The sequence below is a fragment of the Cetorhinus maximus genome, chromosome 18 (genome assembly GCF_964194155.1).
Source record: "Cetorhinus maximus chromosome 18, sCetMax3.hap1.1, whole genome shotgun sequence".
Classification (NCBI taxonomy): domain Eukaryota; kingdom Metazoa; phylum Chordata; class Chondrichthyes; order Lamniformes; family Cetorhinidae; genus Cetorhinus; species Cetorhinus maximus.
This window is the reverse complement of record NC_135896.1, coordinates 2,196,815-2,221,242: the sequence shown is the minus strand read 5'-3', so window position 1 is coordinate 2,221,242 and position 24,428 is coordinate 2,196,815. Positions and strand designations below refer to the sequence as shown.

The 24,428-nt window shown below is 46.0% G+C and overlaps 1 protein-coding gene across 1 annotated transcript in view; it reads right to left on the bottom strand.

The window, feature by feature from the left end:
- The window catches only part of LOC144693526 (uncharacterized), a 67,522-nt gene that overhangs the window by 14,766 nt on the left and 28,328 nt on the right, over positions 1-24,428 (bottom strand). Inside the window, exons 2-14 of the mRNA XM_078563369.1 lie at positions 23,147-23,208; positions 21,043-21,138; positions 18,961-19,041; positions 18,763-18,855; positions 17,800-17,978; positions 12,996-13,192; positions 11,500-11,624; positions 10,267-10,443; positions 9,226-9,360; positions 7,773-7,916; positions 7,413-7,624; positions 4,056-6,079; positions 523-4,010 (exon numbers count right to left, since the gene is read on the bottom strand). Of these exons, the coding sequence (XP_078419495.1) occupies positions 523-4,010; positions 4,056-6,079; positions 7,413-7,624; positions 7,773-7,916; positions 9,226-9,360; positions 10,267-10,443; positions 11,500-11,624; positions 12,996-13,192; positions 17,800-17,978; positions 18,763-18,855; positions 18,961-19,041; positions 21,043-21,138; positions 23,147-23,208 (7,013 nt within the window). The remainder of the gene's footprint in view (positions 1-522; positions 4,011-4,055; positions 6,080-7,412; positions 7,625-7,772; positions 7,917-9,225; positions 9,361-10,266; positions 10,444-11,499; positions 11,625-12,995; positions 13,193-17,799; positions 17,979-18,762; positions 18,856-18,960; positions 19,042-21,042; positions 21,139-23,146; positions 23,209-24,428) is intronic.

Sequence of the window (24,428 nt, the reverse complement as noted above, 5' to 3'; positions counted from 1 at the left end):
GACCCGGGCATTGTAGCCATGAGAGGGAGCCAAATGGTCTGGCCCCCAATTCTCCTGGTGTTGGTTTAGGTATAAACATGGGTCAAAATGATCGACAAAGCCATCTATCTCAACTGAAACATGGAGCTCAGAGGTAGTTAATAGTGTGTTGCTTATATGATGTCCATGTTGAGTTAATGAAGATAAGCTTATTTTTTTTAATAAACAGGACAAAAGAGTTGGGAGAGAGATCATTTGCTTCGCAAAGCCACCTGATGGCCAGAGTCTGAAATTACAGTGTGACTGTTTACATAGCAAAATTGAATGGGAAATGTGGACTCTGCCACTTACAATGGTAAACATTGACTTAAGAGCATGACCAAAAGCCAAGAAATGAAATTTGCAGGTAAGAATTACATGCCTAGGCAAGGTATTGAAAAATACAACTATAGATTTTACACATTAAGGGAGCTAATTTACACAGAAGGGGCTTCCCCAAACTTAACCTCCCTTTTAACGTTGGTAAAGAGTGAAATGAGGTACCTGTTCAGTGCTCCAGGCTGATTTCCCAGATTCGGCCTTTGCTAGGTCAGCAGTCAATGGCTCCGTTAGTGGCTGGGAAGAATCCACATCAGACAAAGCCTTTCCAAATGGTTCAGCGTCTTCCTGTGCTAGGTGGTCTCCGTGTAATTGTCTGTCGCGTGTCACCGCAGGATCAGCTGTTACCCGTGCCTCAGCATTTGGAGAGCAGCTTACAGATTGAGCAGAATCTTCCACTTCTTTGGCACTCTGAGGCGATGATATTCTGTGAGGGGAACTGTCTCTTTCCAAATAGTCAGCCTGCTCTTCTCCGAGCTGAAGCACTCGTGCAGACCCGGCCAAAGGCAGGCTTGCTTGCTCCTCCCAACCCAAAGCCTCTTCCACCAGCTGTGTATAGTTTCCATGTTGCTGGTCATCAGGCCTCTCTGGTCCATGCAGAAACCTCTCTGCTGATTGAATAGATGTCTGGGTGCCGCCCTGGCATTTGCTATGCAGTGGTTGTTCTTCAGAAAGACTGAGGCCAGCATGTTGGTTTTTCTGTGTTACTGCTCTGCCTGTCTGCTCCTGTTCACGCACAGATCCTGGCTTATAACAAGCAGAAAATTCTCCAGTTATGAGCTGGTGTTGTTCACTCTGAGACGTTCCTACCAAATGAGGAAGAGCCTGCCTGGGTAGGCCGCAATTCTGCTTTTCTCCACTCAGGAACTGCATAGTGTTCACTCTAGCCTCGGTGTGGGTCTGGGACTGTTCACGGATGGGTAACTGCTCAGAATCCTCTCTCAGTAGGCTATAGGACTGTTCTTCCTCCCTGACTAGGCCCTGATCCTGGAGTTGTCCATTCAGACTCACTGCCACCAATGGTACAGAAGATCCTGTGGTTGTGCTACCGGCCTGCTCTCTCACCGTCAGGAGAGTTTCTGTAGAATCCAGTCCAAGTGGGCTCAAAGCCTGGCTTTTAACATCTGGAAGCTCTTTCCCTGATTGAAAAATATCGTCTCTTTTGAGGCCCTTCAGCTCTTCCTGCATCAACTGCTTTTGTCCAAATTGAGCAGACTCTTCTCCTGTGGGATCAGCATCAGCTTCTTGTCCACCGAGAGACTCTGGGATTATCTGCTCAGAATCCTCTCTCAGTAGGCCATAAGACTGTTCTTCCTCAGTCGATCCTCCTGTTTCAGAATGAGCACACTCCACTCTCCATGGGCCACCTGCCCGTTCCTGTTCCCTGAACGTCGCTGTTTCCCAGCTCACTGAGTCCTCCATTGTTTGGGTGTCGGTCTGCTCTGCTTCAATCAGAGACTCTTCTTCAGACAGACTGAGATCTTCACCCTGTTTTCCACCACTCAAACTCTCTCGAGTGTCAATCTCATCTGACTGGCCTCGGGTTGCTGTTGTCAATCGCACAGAATCCTGAACTATTGAACTCTCGCTTTGATCCTCTCCACTCAGAGATTCTTTCACTGACCCGGAGAAGTCTTCCCTCACTAGGCCATCAACCTGACCTCTCTCACTCAGAGACTCTTCCACCATTGGTGCTGAATCCTCCCTGACTAGGCCCTGATCCTGGAGTTGTCCATTCAGACTCACTGCCACCAATGGGACAGAAGATCCTGTGGTTGTGCTACCGGCCTGCTCTCTCACCGTCAGGAGAGTTTCTGTAGAATCCAGTCCAAGTGGGCTCAAAGCCTGGCTTTCAACATCTGGAAGCTCTTTCCCTGATTGAAAAATATCGTCTCTTTTGAGGCCCTTCAGCTCTTCCTGCATCAACTGCTTTTGTCCAAATTGAGCAGACTCTTCTCCTGTGGGATCAGCATCAGCTTCTTGTCCACCGAGAGACTCTGGGATTATCTGCTCAGAATCCTCTCCTGCTAGGCCGCAAACCTGAATCTCTCCACTTAGAACCGGTCCTGACAACTGAGCAGAATCCTCGAACGTTTGATGGTCAAATTCGTCTTCTCCAAATCGAGATGGTTTTCCTAACTGATTGGGACCTTGTCTTGCTTGGCCTTCAGTCAACTCTCTTTCACTCCCAGACGCTGCTGACAATTTCTGACTGTCCCCCTCAGGTAGGCCGTAAGCCTGATTTATTCCAATCAAATGCCCTTTTTCAAGTTGAGCAATACTCTCTGTTGCTGCTCTGCCTATCTGCTCTCGTTCACACACAAATTCTGGCATATATTGTGCAAAAAGCTCTCTAGTTAGGGGCTGGTGTTGTTCCTTTGGAGAAGCTCCTACTAACTGAGGAAAAGCCTGCCTGGGTAGGCTGTAATTCGGGCCTTGATCACTCAGGAACTGCATAGTGTTCACTCTAGCTTCGGTGTGGGTCTGGGATTGTTCACGGATGGGTAACTGCTCAGAATCCTCTCTCAGTAGGTCATAAGACTGTTCTTCCTCAGTCGATCCTCCTGTTTCAGAATGAGCACACTCCACTCTCCATGGGCCACCTGCCCGTTCCTGTTCCCTGAACGTCGCTGTTTCCCAGCTCACTGAGTCCTCCATTGTTTGGGTGTCGGTCTGCTCTGCTTCAATCAGAGACTCTTCTTCAGACAGACTGAGATCTTCACCCTGTTTTCCACCACTCAAACTCTCTCGAGTGTCAATCTCATCTGACTGGCCTCGGGTTGCTGTTGTCAATCGCACAGAATCCTGAACTATTGGACTCTCGCTTTGATCCTCTCCACTCAGAGATTCTTTCACTGACCCGGAGAAGTCTTCCCTCACTAGGCCATCAGCCTGACCTCTCTCGCTCAGAGGCTCTTCCACCATTGGTGCTGAATCCTCCCTGACTAGGCCCTGATCCTGGAGTTGTCCATTCAGACTCACTGCCACCAATGGGACAGAAGATCCTGTGGTTGTGCTACCGGCCTGCTCTCTGACCGTCAGGAGAGTTTCTGTAGAATCCAGTCCAAGTGGGCTCAAAGCCTGGCTTTTAACATCTGGAAGCTCTTTCCCTGATTGAAAAATATCGTCTCTTTTGAGGCCCTTCAGCTCTTCCTGCATCAACTGCTTTTGTCCAAATTGAGCAGATTCTTCTCCTGTGGGATCAGCATCAGCTTCTTGTCCACCGAGAGACTCTGGGATTATCTGCTCAGAATCCTCTCCTGCTAGGCCGCAAACCTGAATCTCTCCACTTAGAACCGGTCCTGACAACTGAGCAGAATCCTCGAACGTTTGATGGTCAAATTCGTCTTCTCCAAATCGAGATGGTTTTCCTAACTGATTGGGACCTTGTCTTGCTTGGCCTTCAGTCAACTCTCTTTCACTCCCAGACGCTGCTGACAATTTCTGACTGTCCCCCTCAGGTAGGCCGTAGGCCTGATCTTCTTCAATCAAATGCCCTTTTGCAAGTTGAGCAATACTTTCTGTTGCTGCTCTGCCTGTCTGCTCTCGTTCACACACAAATTCTGGCATATATTGTGCAAAAACCTCTCTAGTTAGGGGCTGGTGTTGTTCATTCTGAGAAGCTCCTACTAACTGAGGAAAAGCCTGCCTGGGTACGCTGTAATTCGGGCCTTGATCACTCAGGAACTGCATTCTAGCCTCGGTGTGGGTCTGGGATTGTTCACGGATGGGTAACTGCTCAGAATCCTCTCTCAATAGATCATAAGACTGTTCTTCCTCAGTCAATTCTTTTTCAGAAGGATCACGCTTCTCTCTCTCTTGCTCCTCTTCTCTCAACCTCACTCTTTCCCAGTTCACTGATTCCTCCATTGTTTGGGTGTCAGTCTCCTCTGTTCCAATCAGAGAACTTTCACCATGTTCTCCACCAATCAAACTCTCTGTGGTCTTAGACTGTTCTGATTGGCCCTGACTCACTCCTACCAATTGCACTGAATCCTGTCTTCCTGAACTGTTGATCTGCTGATCTTCACTCACAGATCTTTCATCTCCCCCAGCAGATTCCTTCCTCACTAGACCATCAGCCTGATCTCTCTTAATAAGAAACTGCTCTACCAGGGGTGCTGAGTCTGTTCTGACTACGTCCCGATCCTGGAGTTTTCCACACCCAGTCCTTGCTGCCAATGGGTCAGAGGTTTGTGTGGTTTGTCTGCCAATGTGCTCCGTCTCTATCAGGGACACCAGAGTGACTTCAGTAGAATCCACTCCGGGAAAGCCCCAAACCTGGCTTAAAACAGATGGAAGCTCTTCCGCTGACTGAGAAATGTTCTTTGTTTCTAGGCCCCTCTCTTGGGGGTCAGCCAGATCTCTCCCTAGACCAATCGCCTGTTCCCTCAGCTTCACCGTTGCATAACGTGCTGAATCCTGCATTGTTTGGATGTCGTTCTGCTCTGCTCCAATCAGAGACTCTTCTTCAGACAGCGTGAGATCTTCACCCTGGTCTCCTCCAATCAAACTCTCTTGGGTGTCAGCCTGACCTGATTCGCCCAGTATTGCTGCCGGCAATCGCACCGATTCCTCTCCTATTGTCCTGTCGGCCTGCTCATCCCCACTCAGAGACCCTTTCAGGCACAGAGTGAGGCCTTTACCCTGAGCTTCTCCTGTCAAACAGAGTTCTTCAGTGAGAACACCTTTGCCCAACCCAGCAATGCATTCTGTTCCTGGACGCACAGCCTCCTGTTCACTGAGAGTCACAACTGCCCCTTGAGCAGGTTCCTCTTTCGTTTGAGCAGTAACTTGGATTTTCTGCCCTGTCCTCTCTCTCTGTGACTGAGTAGAAACCTCTCCTGTTTGGAGGTCATCCTGGTGTTGCTCATTGGGAAATGCTGATGCTAACAGTGCCGACCCACCTCTGGGTGGGTCTCCTTGGTCTTGGCCACTCGGGTGCTCTTCTGCCAAATGAGTGATGTCCACTCTTGGAGATTTGTCCACCTCATGTTTTCCAATCAGGAGATCTTTGGCCTGTTGACCAGAATCATCGGTTGCTAAAACAACACCTTGTCTTCTTGAAGACACTGCAACCAACTGAGCATAACTGCCCCTCGTCTGGTCAGTAGCTTGACCTTCAACAGTCAAAGACTGCGTTAGCAATTGAGCAAAGTCTTCTCTTGGCAAATTAGGAGCTACATCTGCCCCGTCCTGAAACATGGAGCTCAGAGGACCAGAACAATCTCCTAGCACAGCAGTAAAAAGCTCATCATCAATCAGACAGTGTGTCACTGACTGGTGACAGTCCCCTCTTTCTAGCCCATCACTCTGGAGCTTCCTAGCTGGAGTCTCTTTTTGTTCTGATTGAGTTTGACCATCTCTCTCCAGGTCATCGAGTCTGATTCCAATCCACTCTGTGCTTTGTCCAGGAATTCCAGTCAGAATCCCTTTGCCCAACTGAGCAATGCATTTTGTTTCTGGACACATAGCCAGCTGTTGTTCACTGGGAGTCACAAGTGCCACTTGAGCAGGTTCCTGACCTGGTTGAATGTCAATTCTGCTGGGTTCTGCTGCTCTGAGTTCTGCGGAGGCCCCGCTTGCCTTGATCACTGATGGAGCTGAATCCTCACTCCCCAGGTCATCGGCGAGCTTTGTTCCACTTCCTGCCCGTTCAGCAGGTCCCTGCCTTGTCCCCTCACCCTGGTCTGGTCCACTTGGATACTCTGTCTTCAATTCCCTGTTAAATTTACAATCGCACAGTTATCATTCTCTGAGAACACACAACAGCAACCTCTAGCAAAACCTCAAAGGAAGGAGTGTTACTGTGAGGAGGAGGAGGAACAATAATGACTTGTATTTATATAGCCCCTTTAACACTGCAAACCTCACAAGCCAAACCATAGGAGCGTTATTAAACAAAATGTTAACACTGAGCTACGTGGTAGGTTTTAAGGAACACTTTAAAGGAAAGTGAGGTTGAAAGGTGTACAGATTTAGCGAGGGAATTCCAGAGCTCAGGGTGGAGGCAGCTGAAGGCCTGGCCACCAATGGTGGAGTGATTCAAATCAGGGATACACAAGAGGCCATAATTAGAGATACCTCGGAGGGCTGAGGGACTTGAGGAGGTCACAGGGATAAGGATGGGGCGAGGCCATGGAGGGATTTGAAAAGACGAATGAGGGTTTTAAAATAGAGGGGTTCCTGGGCCAGGAGCCAACACAGGTCAGTGAGGACAGGGGTAACGGATGAACAGGACTTGCTGTGATTCAAGGATATGGGCAGGAGAGATTTGGATGAGCTCACAGAGTTAGCAGAGGCTAAAACGTGGGAGAGCAGCCCAGGGTGCATTGGAATAGTCAAGTCTAGAGGTAACGAATGAGGGGTTCAGCAACACATGGCAGCTGAGACAGGAGCACAGAGGGTCAATGTGACGGAAGTGGAGAAGGATGATCTTGCTGCTGGAGAGGATGCGTTATGTAGCCATTTTCAGTGTCACTTAGTAGTTTTCTGGCCAGGCATCTACTCACAGGGCAATGAATTTTAACCCCTTGCTCCCCTTACTGACTCAGACATGCTGCTCATTGAATGATGCACATTGGGCCACCCATGGCTGCCTGGGGAAGGAGGGGGAACACAATCTTCTTCTGATTTTATGCCGGCCGTATCTAAAACACGTGCAAGCCAACTTTGCAATCAACAAAGTCCCACACGTCTAACCACCCTTGCCTGATACAAACACTGTACTGCACTGCAACCCTTTACACCAGCACATCCACCTGCTTCACTGTTTAACCGATGTGTTTACTGAAATCCAGTAGGACACAAATCCAGTGAGAATTTGGAATTCACTTTTTAAACAATCTGTAAAAGAAAATCTAGACTCAGCCAAAGTGACCGTGAAGCTGTAAAAACCCAACTGGTTCACTTTAGGATAAACCTGCCGTCTTTACCCAGTCTGAGCCTATACGTGACCCCAGACCCACAACAAGGCTAATTAGCCCCTGAAATGGCTAAGCAAAACACTCCGATTATATCAAATCGTGAGTGGAGCTTTTCGAGTTGGTACTAACCCTGTCACAGGTGACTCAACCGAGTCATGGACCCACGAAAGCCTCTTGTAGACGTGTTCCTCCAGTTCAGTCTCACACTGCTCACAGGCTTGAAGTTCGGCCTTTATGATTTCAGCATCAACTCTGTCGTTGGACATACTCTCACACAGCTGTCTCATCACTGCCAGATGTTGTTCGGCTTGAGTCAAACTGCTGCCTTCACAAAAGAACACCTGGAAAGAAACAAAATAATCTCAGCAATGAAGAGTTAAATTTAAACCCTCTCATGTTTAAAGAGCTCAACATCGGTCTCAGCTAGCCCAGGGAGAGGTGTATACAATGCTGGTATCACTCCCGCAGCCCAGATGAGAGTGAAAGTACCTGGTGCCCTGCAGGATGGGGCTGCAGGGGGGAGCTGTCCATTCCCAACTGGATCCTACACTCCTCAAGGGCCTCAGTAAATTTATTGTGTTCCATCTTAAACTTCATCTGAAGCAGTTGTGAGTTAACCGCTGAACGCACCACCTGAAACATAAACCGAAACTCAATTCAAATCACGCCCTCCTTTTCTGTAAAATTATACAGAAACAGGCCAGCAGCTCCGGGCCAGTCTTTCTGCTTCACATGAACCTCCTCCCACCCTCTTCAACTAACTTTATCAGCATCTCCTTCTATTCCTTTCTCCCTCGTGTGCTTATCATAATATATCTGCACAGTTCACCAACAGCTCCACATTCTCACCACTATAGAACCATGGAACACTACAGCACAGAAAACAGGCCATTTGGCCCTTCTAGTCTGTGCCGAAATATTATTCCACTCTCTGGCTAAAGTTTCACCTGAATTCCCTATTCCCGTTATTAGTGACTGTCCGTTTATATGGACCCCAGTTTTGTCTCCCCCAAAAATGGAAACATCTTCTCTACATCCACCCCATTGAACCTTTTCCTTAATTTTAGAGACCTGTATCAGGTCACCCCTCAACCTTCTCTTTTCTAGGGAAAAGAGTCCCAGCCTGTTTGGTCTTTCCTGATATTTAGAACCTTTCAGTTCTGTTTCATTCTTGTGAATCTTGCTTTGTATATTCTCCAGGGCCTCGGTACTCTTTGTGTAACATGGAGTCCAGAATGTTCCAAGTGTAGCCTAAGTGAGGCCTTTTTTTTTTTTATCCATCTCTGGATCTTCCACTAAAGTTTTGCTCAGATTTTCCTCTCAGGCTGTGCTGGTATTAATACCTCATTCTATTCATTTTACTCCAGGTTGACCAGCCTCCTACCTCGAGGTGTCAGCTGTGGTTCAGTGGGTAGTGCTCTTCCTGCTGGGTCAGGAGGTTGCAGGTTCAAGGCCCACTCCAGGGACTTGAGCTCCTAATCCAGGATGATACTCCCAATGCAGCAGTGAGGGAGTGCTGCACTGTTGGGGGTGCTGTCTTTGGATGCGTGTCAAACTAAAGCACTGTTTGCCCTTTAAAGTGGATGTAAATGATCCCATAGCGCTATTTTAAAGAGCCAATATTTATTCTCAACCAACTAAAAACTGACTATCTGGTCATTAACACGTTGCTGGTTGTGGTATCTTGCTGTGCACAAATTAGCTGTCACATTTCATACATTTAAACAGTGCCTACACTTCATTAAGTGTTTCATTAACTGTCAAGTGTTTTAGATGTCCTGAGGACATGAAAGGCCCTATAAAACAGCGAGATTTTTTCTTTCCAGTGAACAATGATTTATGTTCAATGCGCACATTCTGATTGGCTGTAAAAGCCTGAGCTCAACTGGTGGGAGTGGTTCCACACAGAGTCCAAAATCAGACCATGAACCAATTGTCTCACCTCCCAGTTTTGGCTGACCTGCTCCCTCATTTCCTCAACAAACAGTTTCTTCTGAGGGGTTAAGATAGTTTTGATTTTATCTGTTGCCTCCAGAAAACGTTCAAAGATCCCAGAATCAAAGTTCTTCAATGTTTCCTGTGAAGAACACAGAACGTTAATGAGTCTTCATTTACTGACCAGCAGATCTTCGGAAAGCCTAAAATCGCTGCTGATGTCAACTGTCGCCTAAAATCAAAGTGACACAAAGCAGCCCACTCTCCCGCCCCCCCCCAACCCCCTCATCTCCCCTTGTCCCCCCAATCCCCTGTATGCCAGAAACCTGGTTCCCACCCCCTCAATGGAGGTGCGTCTGGGGGTGGGAGTGGGGGAATAGATGACTTCCCACTGACCCTGCCAACTCCGGCAGTTTACACACTGAAGGGGGGGTTCCCAGTATAATCACAGGCACAGCTCCCCCACTACCCCAACAACTGAGTTAGCAACACAGGAACAGGGGAGGCCATTCAGCCCCTCAAGTCTGTTACATGAAAACAGGAAGAGCCCATTCTACCCCCTCGGTTCTGTAAAACAAAATATTTTTACTCAACAACAAATCTATCAATCCAAGTTTTGAAATGTTCAATTGGTTCCCAGCATCCACAGCCTTTTGGGGGAGAGAGTTTCAAATTTCCACTCCCCTTTGTGTGAACAAGCGCTTCCCGACATCAGCCCTGAATGGCTCTAATTTTAAGGTTCTACCCCTTTGCTCTGGACTCCTACCGTCCACCCCACCTCCCCCACTAGAGGAAATAGTTTCTCTTTATCCACCCCAGCAACTCCTTTAAACACCTCAAAAATTCTATCAGATGACCTCTTAATCTTCTATACTTGAGGGAATACAAGCCCAGTCTATGAGACCTGTGCTCATAATTCAACCCCTTTAGCCCTGGTATCTCAAGCACCAACTTTTCTTTTTTGAAGTTACATAGAATCAGAACAGAACCTGATGCACAATCTCTAATCCAGCTCGTGGGTGATGTTGACTCGCGCGTGACTTTCTACCTGGTGCTTGGTAATGACTTCCTCTGGCGACCCTCTGTCCTTGAGGAACAGCATAGCTCCCTCGATGCAGGCGTCAATCCGTATCCTCGATTCTTCAAAGTCCCTCTTGACGTCATCCTCCGACACCCAGTGCTCGACCACCTGATCTGGCCTGGCACCCAGCGCCTCTGTGTTCACCTAGGCAAGAGGGACAGAGAGGTCCAGTCACTGTTTCACTCTTATCCCAAGGATTCATCGCGCACGCTCCCAAATAATTTAAAGAGGCCTCTGAAGAAATGAAGAGGATTAGGCCCCAGCTGGATTCTTGTGGCTAATTCTGGGATCTGCACTTTTTCAGAAGAATGTCAAGATCTTAGAACAGAGAAGATCAAGAGGAAATCTGATCAAAATGTTCAAAGTCATGAGGCGCTGTGATAAAGTGCCGAAGGGTCAGCGACCAGAGGACACAGATTTAAGGTGATTTGGCAAAGAAGGAGGCAAAGTTGAAAAAACTGTACACAGCGAGTTGTTGTGATCTAGAACTTGCTGCTTCAAACGACAGTGAAAACAGATTTAGTAGTAACTATCAAAAGGGAATTGAATTTGTACATTAAAAGAAATTTGCATGTCTATTGAGAAAGAATGGGGATTAACTGGACACAATGGACTGAGAGGCCTCCTCCTGTGCTGCGCATTCTCGACGAATCAGATTTATCTATTTGCTTTTTTACCTACAGACTGTAACAACTCCCCTAATCCCCGTGGATTCTGAAAACACTCAGATTTAAGGCCGGCTAACTGAGATTTACTCACCTCATATCTTCCCTGCATTACTGGACCAGGCCTAGGGATTTCTGGGCCAGGTTTATGGATTACTTAGCCAATAATTTACCCATAGCGCTGTAATGACTTGACATACCGGACAGGTTTCTACTTGAAACAGATGACTTTAATATAGAGAGTTCTTTTAGAAGCTACATACTTGAACCAGATCCATGACTAGAAAGCCACGCTCAGGGATCATCCATCAAGAACAATCATGTGACCCCTAATAGGCAGTAGGAAAGGTTATACCTTCAATCACCACAAGCACACATACCCCCACTCTCCAAGGAAAATCAGGAACAAATCAACAATAATATTGGAGACTTTTAAACTTGGAGACACCTGTGTCTCAAAACGATCACTAAAACAATGTGCAAACCAGAACCATGAGCCCTTAATCAGCTTGGAGCCGATTGATTCTCTGATTACCAAACAATGAGATTGTGTCCGTATCTCTGCTTCATCCTTGGCTATGGGCTGCTCCTCGGAATACTGCAGGAATTGGGACACGTATGTTATCATCGACTTCTCATCGGGATTGCTGACATCCACATCTGGGGAAAAATAAACGCCCAGTCATGTTGATGAACCCCTGGATTATATAAACCCCAAAACCCCTTAATTATGTAAAACAGCTGAACCCGCAATTATATAAAATTGAAAACTCATTTATATAAATAACCGGAACCCCTGAATTATATAAACTGTGAACCCCTCAATTGGATTCCAGTCTGTAACTCACTCCCGGGTATCTGTTATTCTATATATAAACTCGCCCGAACCCCTCAATTGGATTCCAGTCTGTAACTCACTCCTGGGTATCTGTTATTCTATATATAAACCCCCCGAACCCCTCGATTAGATTCCAGTCTGTAACTCACTCCCGGGTATCTGATATTCTATATATAAACCACCCCAAACCCCTCGATTAGATTCCAGTCTGTAACTCTCTCCCGTGTATCTGTTATTCTATATATAAACCCACCAAACCACTCAATTAGATTCCAGTCTGTAACTCACTCCCAGGTATCTGTTATTCTACATATAAACCCCCGAACCCCTCGATTAGATTCCAGTCTGTAACTCTCTCCCGAGTATCTGTTATTCTATATTTAAACCACCCAAACCCCTCGATTAGATTCCAGTCTGTAACTCACTCCTGGGTATCTGTTATTCTACATATAAACACCCGAACCCCTCGATTAGATTCCAGTCTGTAACTCTCTCCCGAGTATCTGTTATTCTATCTATAAACCACCCCAAACACCTCGATTAGATTCCAGTCTGTAACTCTCTCCCGAGTATCTGTTATTCTATCTATAAACCACCCCAAACACCTCGATTAGATTCCAGTCTGTAACTCACTCCCGGGTATCTGTTATTCTATATATAAACCACCCCGAACCCTTTGATTAGATTCCAGTATGTAACTCATTCCCGGGTATCTGTTATTCTACATATAAACCCCCGAACCCCTCGATTAGATTCCAGCCTGTAAATCTCTCCCGAGTATTTGTTATTCTATATATAAACCACCCAAACCCCTCGATTAGATTCCAGTCTGTAACTCACTCCCGGGTATCTGTTATTCTACATATAAACCCCCGAACCCCTCGATTAGATTCCAGTCTGTAACTCTCTCCCGAGTATCTGTTATTCTATCTATAAACCACCCCGAACCCCTTGATTAGATTCCAGCCTGTAAATCTCTCCTGAGTATCTGTTATTCTATGTATAAACCCCCCGAACCCCTCGACTAGATTCCAGTCTGTAACTCACTCCCGGGTATCTGTTATTCTATATATAAACCCCCCCCAAAACCCACTACCTTCCCCTCCCCTTTCTTTACCTCTTTTGCTCCCTGCCTCCCTCCCATTGGCCCTGACCCACCTTGGTCTCCACCCTCTCCATCCAACAGCTCTTACCTTGTACTTCCAACAGTTTGGGTATTTTTAGCTCCTGCTCCGCGACCTTGAAGACCATTTCCAGATTCTCCTTGTCAGTTTTGTGCTTGAACTCCTGTGGGTCAAGCAGACCAGGTCGAAGGGCATTGATAATGGCAACGAAAGCCAGGCCACTTCTCCAACTGCTGCTGAAATCTTGGACATTGATACCCAGTTCCCTGAAACAGATTCAGGCGTCATGGCAACGTAACACTTGTATGTGGAATATTAACCTTTAACTTTATCGGCTGGTCAGTTATATATTGAATTTCATTAAACGGACTTTTACCAAGCAAGACACTGACTTTAAAATGGCTGCAGAAGCCACCTGGCCTATAAATTGGCCATGTCTGGAAACTTATGAACATGGATTTGCCAGGAGACATATGGCATATGGGATACTTGCCTTTATTAACCGAGGCATAGAATATAAGAGCAGGGAGGCTGTGCTGGAACTGTATAAAACGCTGGTTAGGCCACAGCTAGAGTACTGCGTGCAGTTCTGGAATCTGCATTATAGGGAGGATGTGATTGCACTAGAGAGAGTGCAGAGGAGATTTACCAGGATGTTGCCTGGGCTGGAGAGTTTTAGTTATGAGGAGAGATTGGATAGACTGGGGTTATTTTCCCTGGAGCAGAGGAGATTGAGGGGGGACATGATTGAGGTGTATAAAATTATGAGGGACATAGATAGGGTAGACAGGAAGGAACTTTTCCCCTTGGTGGAGGGATCAATAACCAGGGGGAATAGATTTAAGGTAAGGGGCAGGAGGTTTAGAGGGGATGTGAGGAAGAATTTTTTCACCCAGAGGCTGGTGGGAATCTGGAACTCACTGCCTGAAAGGGTGGTAGAGGCAGAAACCCTCATAACATTGAAGAAGTATTTGGATGTGCGCTTGCGATGCCATGGCTTACAAGGCTATGGGCCTAGTGCTAGAAAATGGGATTAGAATAGTTAGGTACTTGTCTGACTGGCACAGACTCGATGGGCTGATGGGCCTTTTCCTGTGCTGTGGACCTCTATGACAATGACTATGACTATGAGGAGACATGGATTCTGTTCTGAAGAAGAGTCATACGGACTCGAAACGGTAACTCTGTCTTTCTCACCACAGATGCTGTCAGATCTGCTGAGTTTTTCCAACATTTTTTGTTTCTGTTTGTGACATGGGAATAATCTAAACTCGTCCCTGAGATGGACTTCACACCTGCCATTGTCTAAACTCTGCACTAAACATAAGGACAATAAGTCAACAGACATCCTGACTGCAGAAACTGCCAGGAACAAAGGGCTAACGAAACTCACTATGCAAGGAGGACACTGAGGGCCCCTATCTGTTTCGGCATCTTGATGGCTTTGACATTGGGAGATCAAAGCTCCTTCATTACCATGAATCACCCTCCATTGTGTGCTGAAACATAACCAGAACCCTCTGTTGGTTACAGTAACATAGAGAAGAAGAGCAGTCTGGAGAACATCCAAAGGCAGCAATAAGGCTGAATGCCACTGCCTCTGTCTCTCTCCCTCTCTCTTTCCACTAAAGTGAACTCGGCCTGCTTATATCATACTGCGTACAACAGACAGAGACATTCTGAAATAAAAACAGAAAATGCTGGAAAAACATAGCAGGTCTGGCAGCCTCTTTGGAGAGAGAAACAGGGTTAATGTTTTGAATCTGTATGACTCTTCTTCAGAGCTAAAGAGAAGTAGAAATGTGATGGATTTTATACTGTTTAAGGGGGGGTGGGGCAGGTGGAGCAAAATAGAAGGTCAGGGATAGGGTGGGAGCTCAGGAGAGATTGACAAAGATGTCATGGACACAGAACAAAGGGAATGTTAAAGACCAAAGAAGGTGTTGATAGTGGCATAAAGGTAAGATAGAAGAATGTGTTAATAGCAGAACAGGGGTCAGTGCTGTGTGAAAACAAAACATAAAAACAAGTGACAGATGGCCCTGTGGGGGGGCGGCGGCGGGGAAGGATAAAAAAAAAATTAAAATAAATAAATAAAATTTTTAAAATTGGATTGAAAAAGGATAGAGTTCATGATCTGAAGTTGTTGAACTCAATATTCAGTCCGGAAGGCTGTAAAGTGCCTAGTCGGAAGATGAGGTGCTGTTCCTCCAGTTTGCGTTGAGCTTCACTGGAACAATGCAGCAGGCCAAGGACAGACATGTGGGCATGAGAGCAGGGTGGAGTGTTGAAATGGCAAGCGACAGGGAGGTCTGGGTCATGCTTGCGGACAGACTGAAGGTGTTCCACAAAGCGGTCACCCAGTCTGCGTTTGGTCTCTCCAATGTAGAGGAAACCGCATTGGGAGCAACGAATGCAGGAGACTAAATTGAGGGAGAGCCATACGGACTTGAAACGTTAACTCTGGGCAGAATTTTCTGTTCACATGCAGGGCCCATCCCCGCACACCAACGTGTAAAATAGCGCACGGTGACGTCGGGCGTGCATCATTCCGATCTATCGTTTGGCGGGCGTTTACCAGAATTGGCTGCGTGCCCGCCAAACTGTCAAAGGCCTGTTAAGGCCGTTAATAAACAAATGAAACAGATTGACAGGGCTGCCCGTCCAACCTTAAGGCTGTCGGGCAGACGAAGAGCCCGAGCGGCCTTCGCGTTTTGCATGAAACCTCATCCACGGGCGGGAAGAGGTTTCATGAAGGTTTAATTGAATAAATAAAATTTCTTTAAACATTTCATAAACATGTGTAAATGATTTTTAACTTTCTTTATTTTAAACTTTAAACCTGAACTTAATCTCCCCAAGGCACAGAGCTGCCTCAGGGAGATTTCTGCGCTCTCTCTCGCGCGCATACGCAAAAGAACGCAGGCCCTGACTCTCCCTCCTCCCCCCTGCCCGCACAGGGAGCGCTGAGCATCACGCTGGCCGGGCCTTCATTGGCCTGCTCATGTAAAATGGTGGCGCGCAGCCGCCCGCTCCTGATCCCGACCGGCCTACCCGACAGAGAGAAAATTCTCCCCTCTGTTTCTCACTCCACAGATGCTCCCAGACCTGTTGAGTATTTCCAGCATTTTCTGTTTTTACTTCAGATTTCCAGCATCCGCAGTATTTTGCTTTTATTTTTGCTTTTACCACCATTTAAACAACGACCTAAACCACAAACAATGCTAATAGACTCATAAGCAGTGAACTCTATTTACGTGCTCTTTATCACTGAATCTTAATTTTGCCAAAAACAAACTTCCTCTACTTATAATTTTGCCTGCTTGTATATGTGGTACTTTTTTCATCCTTTCATGGGCTGTGGGTGTCACTGGCAAGGTCAGCATTTGTTGCCCATCCCTAATTGCCCCTGAACTGAGTGTCTTGCTGGACCATTTCAGAGGGCAGTTAAAAGACAACCACATTACTGTGGGTCTGGAGACCAGACCGGGTAAGGACAGCAGGTTTCCTTCCCTAAATGGTGCTAGTGAACCAGGTGGGTTTTTAAGCAACAAATCAATGATAGTTGTCATGGTCACCATTACTGAGAGTAGCTTTATCTTCCAGATTTATTAATTGAATTCAAATTCCACCAACTACTGTGGTGGGATTTGAACCCAATATCCCCAAAGCATTAGTCTGGGTTTGCTGGATTAGTTAGTCCAGTGACATTACCACTATGCTCTTGTCTCCTTCTACTGAATAATGTCTGTGTGTGCACATGTGTATGTGTATGTGTGTCTGTGCGCGTGTGCGTGTTTATGTCTGTGTGTGTGTCTGTTTGTGTATGTGCACGTGTGCATGTTTATGTCTGTGTGTGTGTCTGTGTGTGCGCGTGTGCGTTTGTATGCCTGTTTGTGTGTGTGTGCATGTATGTCTGTGTATCTGTGTGTGTGTGCACATGTGGTGTGTGTGTGTCTGTGTGTGTGTGCGCGTGTGCGTGTTTATGTCTGTGTGTATGTCTGTTTGTGTGTATGCGCATGTGGCGTGTGTGTGTCTGTGTATGTGTGTGTATGTCTGTGTGTGTGCGCGCGTGTGTATATTTGTTTGTGTGTGTATGTCTATGTGTGTGTGTCTGTCTGTGTGTGTGTGCATGTGGCATGTGTGTGTGTCTGTGTTTGTGTCTGTGTATGTCTGTGTATGCGTGTGTGCCTGTGTTTGTGTGCCTGCGTGTGTGTGTCTGTGTGTGTGTGTGTGTGTGTGTGTGAATGTCTGTTTGTGTGTGTGTGAATGTCTGTGTGTGTGTGTGTGTTTCTCTATGTGTGTCTGTTTGTGTGTGTTTGTCTGTGCGTGTGTGTGTCCTGCGTGTGTGTGTCTGTATATGTGTGTGTGTGCCTGCATGTGTGAGTCTGTGTGTGTGTGTATGTGTCTGCGTGTGTGTGTCTGTGTGTGTTGCAATGATCGGGACACATGTTCACTTATTTTTATAAATAGTTTTATAACTTTACCTGGGCGTTTTTTTTTTGCACAATGAAAACTAATCCTTTATGTGTTTAAACTGAAGAAAGCCTGTTGGACTGAGTTATTTGCAGTCAGCACTTAACAGTTAATTACATACACTCTCAAAACACCCTGTTACAATCAATCGAGGAGTGGGGGAAAAGGGGGAGTCCTTACACCTGTCCTCACCTGGTCATAACACAGGATATTGGTCATTCTCTCACCGTAGACAGGGAAAATTTACAGGGCCAGCCAGAAAGAGCAGGGGGACTAACTGGGTAACTCTTTCAAGGACTCAGCACAGGCATAATCGGAAAATGGCCTCCTTCTGATCGGTTTGATTCTAATTCCTAGTGGGAGTTGCACAATTGACACTTAAAGCTGAGCTCCTTACTTTGCCTTTTCCTGAACCCACTGGAGTAAGGTCTTTTTTGCTGACATGTTCAATCTTGTCCGCCTGGCTGCTTTTCGTTTCCTGGGAGGTGGTGCTGTCGGCGAGGATTTAAAACCAGGTGGAGGGTCCACGTGGGTCTGTCTGGAGACGGACTGAAGTCCTCTGGTGAGTTTCTCAATCTGTTTCAGAGAGATAACAAAATCAGGAGGACTCTGGACAGAGTCGATACAGAGAAACTGGCCCCATTGGCGGAGGGATCAGTAACCAGAGGACACCGAGTAAAGGTAATTGCTAAAAACACCACAGGCAACACGAGGAAAACCTTTTTGACGCAGCGAGTGGTTAGAATTTGGAAGGCACTGCCTGAGAGTGAAGTGGAGGCAGATTCAATCGAGGTCTTTCAAAAGGGAATTGGATAATTATCTGAAGAGAGAAACCTTGCAGGGCCATGAAAAAAGGTCGTGTGAGCGCAACTGGCTGAGCTGCTCTTGCTAAGAGCCAACACAGGCAAAACGGGCCGAATGGCCTCCTTCTGTCCTGTAGCCGATCTTTGATTCTATGAAATTTAGCTGTCCCCAGAGTATAATGTGCAACCTCCACTGGTAAATACACAGGCCCATGAAAACAGTCACCACTTTACCCCGAGTTTGTACCCATGGTGCGTCCTGTACATTCGCAGGAGCTGATACTGAGACACACGCGGGTCATTGCAGGAATGCATCATTCCCATTGGCTACGAGGGTGGCTGTGATGCTGTTGGAGGTGGAATGTCATGTGATTGAACCGAGAAAAATGCCCAACCAGAGCTGGCAATCCTAGTCACATGGCCAAACGTTCAGGAATAATGACCTGTTTTCTGTGCTGTAGTATTCTATGGTTCTATGTCAGTCAGCTGCAGCATTTACAGGCGGTGCCAGTAGAGGAAGCCGCCCTTAGCCCACGAGGATCAGGTACAATACATACGTGGAAATGTAATATAATGGACCAGATCAGCCCCAGGATGATGGTTGGCTTCCCCTCCACAATGTCCGGGACATTAATGTTCACCAACTTTATCTGAAATATTAAAGCAAGCAGCAGTTACTGAATAATTCAACCGTAGCTCTAGGCAAAAAGCAAACACCCTAGAGCGTCAGCCAAGAGGAAAATAAAATAGCTAACCGATTTCTTCCTTAAAAATTTCAGGGCCGTTTCGATGTTGCTCCTCCAGTGAACGGGATTGGAACGTCCTCTCTCTCGCTCCTACAGGGACACAAAAGAGAGACTTGTTACCTCTCTCACATCACAGCTTCCAAACATCTCCATCGCTTCTCTCATTCGTTGACCTCAAAAATCCCAGGTTTCCTGTCAGATTCTCCACTTCCAGAGCACATCCCAAATCCGTTCCCATCTTATCCGAAACTCCATCTTTGGATCTTTCCGGTCAGGTTTCTGCCCTACCACAGCACACTCAGCAAAGTCACACATGACATCCTGTGTAACTGTGACAAAAGCAAACCACCCCCCTCATCTTATCAACCTGTCTGCAGTGTTTGACTTAGGTGACCACCCCATCCTCCTCCGACTCCTCTCCACTGTCATCTGTCTGGGTGGGAATGCTCTCTCCTGCTTCCATTCTTATGTATCTAATTACAGTCAGAGTATCACCTTCGAGGGTTCTCTTCCTACTCCCACACCGTTACCTATGGTGTTCCCCAAGGATCTATCCTTGCTCCCTCCCATTTCTCATCTACACGCTGACTCTTGGTGACATTATCCAAAAGCACCGTGTTCATATTCACATGTACGCTGATGACACCCAGCTCTACCTCACTACCCCCTCTCTCTCAACCCCTCCACTGTTACTAAATCATCAGACTGCTTATCCGACATCCAGTACTGGGTGAGGAGAAATTTGCCCCAATTAAATAATGGGAAGACTGAAGCCATTGTTTTCCGTTCCTGCTCCAAACTCCATTCCCTAGCCACTGACTCCATCCCTCTCCTTGATAACAGTCTGAGATTGTCCAGCCTGGGTGTCACATTTCATCCCAAGATGAACTTCCGCCCTCATATCCACCATCACTAAGACCGCCTATTTCCACCTCCATAACATCACCCAGCTTTCTCCTGTCTCAGCTCATCAACCACTGAAACCCTCATTCACACCTTCATTACATCCAGACTCAACTATTCCAACACTCTCCTGCCTGGCCTCCCACATTCTGACCTCCGTAAACTTGAGGTCATCCAGATTTCTGCTGCCCGTGACTTAACTGACATCAAGTCCCATTCAACTATCACCCTCCATGTTTGCTAATCTACATTGGCTCTTGGTTAAGCAATGTCTTGATTTTAAAATTCCCATTCCTGGTTTCAAATCCTTCTAAGACCTCCCTCCTCCCTATCTCTGCAATTTTCTCCTGTCCCACAACCCTCCGAGATCTCGAATTCTGGCCTTTTCAGCATCTCCGATTTTAATCGCTCCGCTACTGGAAGCCGTGCCTTCAGCTGTCTGGGGTCTAAGCTCTGGAATTCCCTCCCTAAACCTCTCCACCTCCACCTCGCATTCCCCCTTTAAGACACTCCTTAAAGCTACTCTTTGACCAAGATTTTGGTCACCTGACCTGAATCTGTGGCTCGGAGTCATATTTTGTTTTATAACACTTCTGTGAAGCACCTTGGGATGTTTTATTACATTAAAGGTGCTATATAAATATAAGTTATTGTGTTCTCATTTTCTTTGGACACACTGTTGTTTGGAATTTACAGCATCAACACAGACCCAACTAGAACCTTCTCCTAATCCCTTTGATAGTGAGTTCCACATTCTTACACTCTCTGGGTAAAGAGTTGCCCCTAAATTCCCTGTTGGATTTATTAGTGACTATCTTATATTGATGGCCCCTAGTTCTGGTCTCCCCCACGAATATCAAATCCCTTCATAATTTTAAAGGTCTCTGTCAGGCCACCTTCCCTTGTCTAGAGAAAAGAGCCGCAGCCTGTTCAGTCTTTCTGATAGTTATAACTGTTCATGTGACCACTGACTCGAACCAGTTCCAGGGGAAAGAAACTGATTGATTGGGAGAGGTTATTGAATCAAATCTCCAGGAGTATGACTTGAGTTGGCAGCCCTGGGTTCAAGCGGGGCTGAAGAGCTAAATGGTCTTTTCTCGATGTCTGTGTTGTGATCCTGGTCGTCACAGTGGGGCTGCGAGGTGATTAAACCCATGGGGTTAGTGTATCACTCCGTCCCTTCCTCACCATCTGCTGTCCTGAGAGAACCTCCAGTAAATCCAAGAGTCTGTGTCCATCCCGAAGATCCTGGAATAAGTCTTGGACAACTGACGGAGACTTGTGCTGTCAGAATACAAAAGCAGAACGTTACTCCGATTCACGTACTCCAGCTAAACTGCACCCTTCCCCATGTCAGCTGTGGCTCAGTGTGTAGCACTCTTGTCTTTGAGTCATATCGCTGCAGGATCACATTATCTGATCTGATATTTTTAGTGCTGTATTCGTGGTGGACTGCACGCTAAGAGGTGACGTCTTTCAGGTGAGATATTAAACCTCTCAGGCGAATGCTAACGGTCCCATGGCACTATTCTGAAGAAAAGCAACTGTCCCTGCTGTTCTGGGCCAATGTTTATCAGGCAACCAATGTCACTGACATAAATGACCTGGTTGTTGTCACATCGCTGTTTGTGGAAACACACAGAATCACAGAATCGTTACAGCGTAGGAGGTGGCCATTCAGTCCATTGTGTCTGCACTGGCTCTCCAAGTGAACAACTCACCTTGTGCCACTCCCTCCACCTCCTCCCCGTGACCCTGCACATTCTTCCTTTTCAGATAACAGTCTAATTCCCTTTTGAGTGATTCAATTGAACCCACCTCCACCACACTCTCAGGTAGCTCATTCCAAACCCGAACCACTCTCTGTGTGAACAATCTTTGTCGCTTTTGCTTCCTACTTTATATCTGTCCCCTCTTGTTCTTGATTCTTTCATGAATGGGAACAGTTTCTCCTTATCTACTCTGTAGATTTTGATTTTGAAACCCTCTATCAAATCTCATTTCAGCCTTTTCTTCTCCAAGGAAAACAGCCCCAACTTCTCCAATCTGTCTTCATAACTGAAGTTCCTCATCCCAGGAACCATTCTTGTGAACCTCTTCTGCATTCTCTCAAATGCCTTCACATCTTTCCTAAAGTGCAGCACTGTCATGAAGATACTAATGTACATAATGTTATTGGAATTTTTTTTTTTAAAATAGAGGTTTAGTCGGTGGGTGTGCCTGTGTGTGTTTTAATTGGATTAAAGCCAGCTAATCTGGGTGCTTTAATAAATAGTGATTTTGAGATGTAAACAAAGAGGCAGAGGTACATTTGTATTTTGTTGAATAGAGCATTGAAGAGTGGTAGTGAAATCTTGCACCTATCTAGGAGACACCAAGCAATATGTTTCTATTACTAATAAAATTGGTGCTATGAAAGGGGTTTTATTGTGACAAGAGGTGGTGTTCAAAGGGCCTGGTAATACAATGAAAATTTACATTCAAAGGGAAGTGCTGGGTATAACCTGAGAGGAGTATGTGTGTGCAAAGCAGAGGCATGTAACATCAAAGCAGCTGTAAACCTACAACTGTCTGCAAAGGAACCAAATGGAAAGGAACGTCATTTTGAACCTGTAAGGTGAAAATGCTTTGCCTGGTGTCTGGTTAAGTCTATGGGTTGTTGTTGCCTTAATGGAGATTAGTTGGGAATTTGTTAAAAAGTTATAATAGTAATTTTTAACCATGTGTATGTGTTTAATACCTTCTTGGAAATTAATAACTGTCTCATGTAATTTGATATAAAAACTCTCGAGAACTGGTGGTCTTATTCATGAACTTGGAGCTGCAACTCAAAACATAACACTTGAAAATATAGGTTATGACAGTTGTTTAAAGTTTCCCTCTGGGATTTTAAATAACTCAGCCTTTACCAACTGCTGTGTCATAACAGGCACTCAGAACTGGACACAATACTCCAGCAGAGGCCGGACTAGTGTGCTGTACAAGTTCAACATAACCCCCTTGCTCTGGTAGTCTATGCCCCTATTAATAAAGTCCAGGATTCCATATGCTTTATTAAACACTCTCTCAATCTATCCTGGCACCTTCAATGATTTATGCACATATACACCCAGGTCCCTCTGCTCCTGCACCCCCTTTGGATCTGTGTGCGAATTGGTTGCCATGCCTACATTTAAATGGGGATTACACTTCAAAAGCGTTCTTTGGCTTTAAGTTGCTTTGGAATGTCCTGAGGTTGTGAAAGGTGCTACAGAAATGTATCAGACACAGGATTTGATCCTTTCTTTCTTACCTTTGCTAACTGTGCATTAACCCAGTTTGTGAAAGTCCGATTCTGAACCTGTTCCTGTTCAGCTGTAATGTAAGATGTGCAGAGTTATGAAATTAGAATTGATTCTTACACCACAATGAGCTCATTGCAGGAACAACAACTTATTGAGCCTGTCTGAACATGGAGATGCACATACACGCTCACACATGCTCTCTCATCCCATCAATGATGTTCCCGAGGTGACAACTGTAGAAGGTTATTTAGAGAGACTGTCATTTTAATCCCTCTTCACCTCGTCCTCATCATTCTTCAACTGAAATCAACCCCAATCTGATCCAGCGACAATACCACCTCCACCTGATCCAATCCCACCCCCTCCCCCTCATCCAACACTGTCACAGCTTCACCCAGACGGTTAAATGTTATGAATCAATGAGTTCAATGAGGGGTTTGAATTGCTGGAACTAGGTATTGCGCTTACTCTTTCATCAGGTTTATTTCAACTGTGTTACAGGAATACACACGCGCGCACACACACAGACACACACACACACACACACATATTTAGACACAAACAGGGTCTCCTCACTGTAAGGTTATGAAGAGACAGAGACAGGCTTACCCTGGTGATACTGGAAGAAGCTGGTCACCAGATTCACATATTTAACACTCGCAGACCTATCCCCATCAGTCATTTCACTAAACACTTCACTTGAGATGCTTACAAGTAATTTCAATTGGTTCTCAAGCAACGTCATTCGCTAAATGTCCAACTGCATCTCCCTCAAAAATAAAGGTAAAGTTTGGAAATAAGGATCCCCACATTCCAGTCCTCTTTCTCAGGGCAGAGCCAGATTATTGTGATACCGAGGGTTAGATCTGCCCAGTGATGTCTGCAACAGCCACTGACCACACAGCCCAGAAATAATACTTAAAGTGTGATTAACAGTGTGAGAGATCACACTTTGAGTAGTAAGTAATGTATTTTTAATACTGCTTCCTGCACAAGGGTACAGAGCCATCCATCAGCTCAAACCCTAATTATTTATTTTCCTGTGCAAATCCACTAAGAGCTGTTAGGACCGGGATGGGAGGAGTGCGCAGTTTATCCAGCCCCACTACCCGACAGCTCGCACCATTAGTGTAAATGTTTAATTCACTCACCAAAATGGCCAATTATTTACCTTTGTTACTGTTAGACCCAGAATAAAAGAGGCTTTAACCAGACTTCATCCAATAAACTCAGAATGACTGATTTTTACAGAACAAAACTCCTTTTAAAACAAGTTGCAAGAACTGGTTA